The 6,000-nt window shown below is 39.5% G+C and overlaps 1 protein-coding gene across 3 annotated transcripts in view; it reads left to right on the plus strand.

The window, feature by feature from the left end:
• Positions 1 to 4,973, plus strand: part of wdfy4 (WDFY family member 4) — a 44,237-nt gene extending 39,264 nt beyond the window's left edge. For all 3 annotated transcript variants that reach the window (XM_056760278.1, XM_056760280.1, XM_056760279.1), the window contains 7 exons: positions 1,269 to 1,426; positions 1,568 to 1,726; positions 1,848 to 2,027; positions 2,669 to 2,851; positions 3,271 to 3,367; positions 4,006 to 4,126; positions 4,298 to 4,973. In XM_056760278.1, the coding sequence (XP_056616256.1) occupies positions 1,269 to 1,426; positions 1,568 to 1,726; positions 1,848 to 2,027; positions 2,669 to 2,851; positions 3,271 to 3,367; positions 4,006 to 4,126; positions 4,298 to 4,364 (965 nt within the window). In that variant the 3' untranslated portion in view covers positions 4,365 to 4,973. The remainder of the gene's footprint in view (positions 1 to 1,268; positions 1,427 to 1,567; positions 1,727 to 1,847; positions 2,028 to 2,668; positions 2,852 to 3,270; positions 3,368 to 4,005; positions 4,127 to 4,297) is intronic.
• Positions 4,974 to 6,000: the final 1,027 nt, after the last annotated feature.

Genomic DNA, 6,000 nt, shown 5'->3' on the forward strand with positions numbered 1-6,000 from the left:
AATCTGAATATCCCAAAAGGATCTCTCTGGAAAATTAGATGAATCTCTTTCCATCTCCCACTCTATTGTCTCTCATTCAATATCTTGTTCTCAAATCGGGTGTTACTTTATCATTGTGATCGGTAAATCCAACAAGGAAAGATTTAAAGGGCATCTTGAGAGACATTTGCAGTCGTCTCACAGGCTGCGTTAGGATTTCTGTTACTGTACTGCTGTCTGCAAATCGGACAAGTTTCCTGCTGTAAAGTATACATAGATCATATATGGACATGTTGCCTGAATATGGACCTCATGGGAGACCTGACTTTGGCCGTACAACATATTTTGAACATTGTGAAATGAAAATTAATAGAAAATATCAAAAAAATACCTGGCCGTTAAACGCGCATATCACTGTAAAATTATCCTGTTAGAAAAACGAAAATTTTCCGGCAGCTAGGGTCCCAGGAATATTAAGTGAAAAAAATCCCCCTTTTCTATATTTTCTGATGGTTTTTGACCGTATTTTTAAAATAGACTGTAAAAATCCCTTTACAAATGTAAATTTTATGGCAGGTGGGCCCCAGCAAAATACCGTTAAAATAACATTGCCCCCATAAAATGACATCTTTTCATGTTTTTCTTGTAATTTGCAGTCCTTTACTGTAATTTGACGTTTTTTTGACTGTATTTTTTTAAATTATCCAATAACAGTAACTTTTTATAAAATGACTGTTTTGGGACATTATATATGAAAAATCTGTAAAAGAAAAGAAACAAAATCTGTAAAATTCGGTGAAATTATTTTTTTTACAGTGTTTTTAATATGGAGATATTGTAGATAAGTACAATACTGTAATCATGTACAATAATATCTGACAAAAAACATGGCTATCATTTTTAACCTTGCATCTTGTTTAAAAAACTTGATTTTCTAGAATTTCTTTCTAATATTGATTCTTTCTTTCGAAAAATTCTTTCGAATTTATTAGGAATATATTGGAATTCACAATAATTGTAATATTAATAATCATAATTATTGATATCATGTTAATATAAACATGTGATAATACTGTAAATAATTCAAGCATATATGACGGTTTCAATAACCGTTTAGTAAAAATCTGATATTGTGAAAGCCGTAGCCAAAGTACCAAGTTGTATCTCAATTAAATGCGAGGATATTTCCTTAATTTACACAATGTTTACAGTACTGCCACATATCACATAACAAGACAAAACTTACCAGTATGTTGATGAATCTAAATATTCTTTGTTTGTCTCTGTAGAACTCTTGTTGGGGCCTGTGGGTCAGATAGTATGTAAAGAGAAGGACGTGTTGGTCGTGGAAAAAAACAAGCTTCTCATCCCTCCACAGTGGAACACATACTTCTGCTGGGGTTCATATGACCAGACCTGCTCTTTTGGAAACTACGCAGCCGAAAAGGTTCGTTTTCCTACTTCCCTTAGATTTATTTGTATTTCCATACATGTCACTTTTGACTGCTGTGTAACTGTAAGTTTTCTGACTTTTTTTCAAATTTTGATTGGCTGTTAAAGTGTGGTGTCTTTATTCTCTATGTTTCAGAGCTTTGGTATGTGTGAGAGCCTGTCAGATTGGGGGGAGACTGTCTGTGCTACCTGCCCCAATGGCAACACCATCATCACGTCCGGGAAGAGCACTGTGGTGTGTGTGTGGGACGTCTCCATCACCAAAGACAAACTCAAACACATGAGACTCAGACAGGTCTGGAATAAAGAGACATGACTGACTTTATCAATTGCTGTTCATCTAAAAACTGGCTTTATTATTATTATAGGTGGTCAGTATCATTTCTCACAAACACCAAACCTGTTTTTCCTCCCAGACCCTGTATGGACACACAGACACAGTGACATGTCTAGCAGCATCAGAAGCTCACAGCGTGATTATTAGCGGCTCTCTGGACCAGACCTGCATCCTGTGGGACCTGGAAGACCTCGGATACATCACACAGTTACCAGAACATTCCTCTGGCGTGTCTGCCCTGGCTATTAATGACCTGACCGTGAGTATCAACACACAAAACACAGAGGTCAGCCTGCATTTTAGCCCCTGAGCCTCTCTCGGTCCATCTCACAGACATATAATACATTGGTTAGTGTGGTGGTTAGTTCAGCCTGCGCTGGCGTGTGGGCGACGGCTTGTATGGAGTGTGTCTGTGAGTGGTTCCTGAAACTCCCCTGGGCAAAATGTGTGAAGGAAGGGTGGGCATTTCCTCCCCTTCAGACCTGTTTTAAAACTTAAAGCCCCGTTCGGAGCCGATACCCTAGTGGGCAGTTCTCAGAAAAGTGGCGCGGTTGCGTATCAGACGACCCGAGTTCGATTCCCGTCTCATGGTCCTTTCCCGTACCGACCTCCTTCTCTCTCCCACTTCGCTTCCTGTCCTCTCTATCACTGAAACTGTACAAATAAATGCAAAACGCCAAAAACAAATCTTAAAAAAAAAAAAACTTAAATCCCCTGCTCAAGACATACCTGCTGACAAACACAGAAAAGATTTTGAGAAATGTGCTACACAATAGAATGAGGTTTGGTTTCTTTCACAATAAAGAAAGTAATTCATCGTCAAAATGACATAACGGTGTGTAAATGATGATTTTTTTATTATTATTATAAATCCTTAACAGATTTTATTGATCGTCACAGGGTGAGATCGCATCGTGTGCAGGCACCCATTTGTACCTGTGGACCATGAAGGGACAGCTGCTGGCCTCCATCGACGCTTCCTGCGGGCCCGAAGCAAACATCCTGTGCTGTTGCTTTACGCAAAGACACGAGTGGGACCCCCGCAACGCTGTCATCACCGGCTGCGCAGATGGCGTTGTCAGGGTACGAGCCGAACTTGAGAACGGACCTTTCTGCGCTTTTGAGTGAGCTGATGGGTGTAGTGAACTTTATAATGAGAGCTTTTAAATGAGAAGTCTTCTCTGAAGACTACACCTTTGTGTTTAAGCAATAAATCTTCGCTGTAGCGTTTCCCGCTTAATAGTCAGGTAATATAGCAGCAAAATATTAAAATATGGTAACTGGGATATTGAAATGGGGCTCACAGGCTTGGCTCAGGAGTCCCTCAGAAGCATTAATAGTTACATGTGCTCACTTTAGATGAGGTAAGAGCAGTTATTAAATCAAAATGCTTCTTAAATTAGGCTTCAATTGGAGCACGGACCTGCGACATCAGTGGCCGGCAGATTTGATTTATGAATATGGCTCTGTTTTTTTTCATTAGCTGTGTGGTTGTGTTTCAGATATGGAAGACCGAATATACTAGAGTACAATTACCTGGACATGAGAAGGCCTCAATGTCTCAAGGGCACGTTTTGTCATCAGCCCCTGAAGAAGCAGGTAACACTAATACACTTCACTTTAAGTCGAAACTGAGCATAAATATATGCGTTTGGTCCGTAGTTGCCTCCGGCCACGACTCTTATAACCACAAGCTTCCTTAATGGTGAACACTTTCTGTGAATATTGGAAAATTCGTGCATGGCGACATCATAAGAGTCGTTATTTTCTAATATACAAGTAATGTGCGAAATGAAATAGCCAGAACAAATACTAGACGTCTTTCAAACATGCCGTGTGTATATTGGATCGCGTCCGTTCATCGGCAAGTAGAGCTAAAGGTTTTGAGCGATCCCAAGAAAAGTTCATAATGATGCAGTGTTTCGCGCGTCGCATTAGGGCTAGCTGCGAGGAATTACAGGCCAAAGTTATTAAACATACAGCCGGTAAACACTGATGAGCAATTTTGCTGATGTAGGCATGCAATTTAGAAAGCAATAATAACCAAATCCAATTTGGTGCATGTTGGTTACAGCACAGCGTCAGCGCGTGTAAGTATCAATGTGTTCAAATTAAATTGCGGGAACTTGTAACCGTGAAGGCTTTATATTAGATGTATTTCTCTCAATTTAGCAACGTGCTGACCAGAAATAATCCGTCTCGTATCTCGCTCTTCTTTTTGTTTTTGCTGTTCATAGACGACGGTTCCTGGAAGTGGAAGAGACACCTGGTGCTCTGTCGAGAGTTAAACCGCAATCCGTCAGCCTCGCGGCGACGGGGCAAAGTTAACCCAGCCATCACCGCTCTGGCCATATCCAGGTATTGACCAACCGCCAGTCTCTCAGATCGAAATATTTTTTACTGGTTTGATAAATCACTGAATCAATACAGAGAGGATCTGCATCAGTCAACTTTTATGTGCTGAAATGATATTTCTATTCAAACATCATTTTAATACACGCGTCTGACCATGCATGTTTGTAATTGCAGAACGCACGGCACACTGCTGGTTGGTGATGCCTGGGGTAGGGTGAACGGCTGGTCCTGCGAGAACTAGAATCAGACCGTCGATCAATCGTTTGTCAGTCTGCGTTTCAGACACGCAAACACAGTCCGGCTTAAGTGCTGCCTACGTGTGCACTTCACGCTCACCACTTCCAGCAGGACTGCTGACTACAGGAGAGCCGCTCTGGGTCTGCTGAATTACAAGGATGACGCATTCGTCTTGGACTGGGTGAGGCTCGCTGGCCAGGGCCGGAAACACAACCCTGCTTATTTAAGAAACGAAAGACGATACGTCAAAACAATTTAGATCGGTTTTATTGTACAGCAGCTCTGTTTCTCTGAAACAGACTGTCTGAAAGTCAAAGTAATGTTTATTTTATAAACACCGGTATGCTGAACTTATAGTCAAAGTTGTTTGACTATATTTTATATTTTTGTTTTAAATACATTGAATGGATACTTTTAACTCGTAAAGCAGCGGGGTTCTGCTTATTCTGGTCGTGTTATGCTGGAAACATAAGAATGTTTGAGAACATGTTGCATAGCAACGTTTCTTGCGCAATATTTTTCATTGGATTTTTTTTAAAAAGATAATCAAGCAGATTTTATTGGTTAAACCTAATATTGTTTAATTAGATATGAATAAAACTGTTTACTCTTACTGTGGTACTATTTCTAGTTTGAAATAACATTTGCCTTAAACACAAGGGAAAACTCTACATCTAAAGGGCTGAATCAACCCTCCCCAACCAATTACAGAGGAGTTTCCATTGGCAGTGTGCCCCGGATTCCCATCAGGGAGGGAAGAGCTGCGTTTTGAATGCTTGCACATTCAACGATCAGGAGAATTCGGGAATAAATGCTTCTGAATTACGGTGTACACGGTGACAACTGTGTGAGGGATTATTGTTTAATATTACATTCCAAAACTATGTGGTCTGATCGTGAAAGAGCAGTAGTTTTATCTGCATTTAAAGGTTTTTATAGGTTATTAAAGAAAGTCTATTGTTTTGCACTGCGGTAAAGGGCTGGAATTGAAAATTCCTTTTTTGGTCAATGTCTTGCGGAACATGTTAAGGATTTTTTTTGTCACCCTCAGTTGCAGGCCTGAATCATACTGAACCATGTTCTAACATGATCAAATCATGTCTCATTGCAGTTGTTGCTTTAAATTATAAAATACAAATTTGACCAGATTTGTAATCTTGAACATTTGTTAAACCCACTGATGTATATTTAATTCGATTTAATTTGAGAAATTACAATCATCTCTAGCGGGATAGTCGTGTACCATCATCTGTTAAACATGCCATTTTACTAATGATTTTTATGATTTAAATAGCATCATTTAGGTATGACCTTGAAAGACACGTCTGTTCGCATGCAGAACTATTAATAATATCCAAACATCCTTCATGAACCATCAGCGAGTGTGTTTATTCCACAAAAAACAAGCTTGGTGTGAATTAGCCGTTTTAACATGCGTTCCTCTGGCAGGATCCAGTAGTTGAGGTCATCTTTTTGGTAGTTGTCAGGGCTGCGGTAGTTAAATCCACAAAATTAAGCACGACATGCCTTTACTCTAACATAATTGTAACATTGAACGTTACATCAAATTCAGTTAACACGCTGCTATTTTAAAAAACTGTACACATTTGTTTTATGATAAAATGAAACATTATTAGAAA

This window comes from Triplophysa dalaica, chromosome 11 (genome assembly GCF_015846415.1).
Source record: "Triplophysa dalaica isolate WHDGS20190420 chromosome 11, ASM1584641v1, whole genome shotgun sequence".
In the NCBI taxonomy this organism is placed as follows: domain Eukaryota; kingdom Metazoa; phylum Chordata; class Actinopteri; order Cypriniformes; family Nemacheilidae; genus Triplophysa; species Triplophysa dalaica.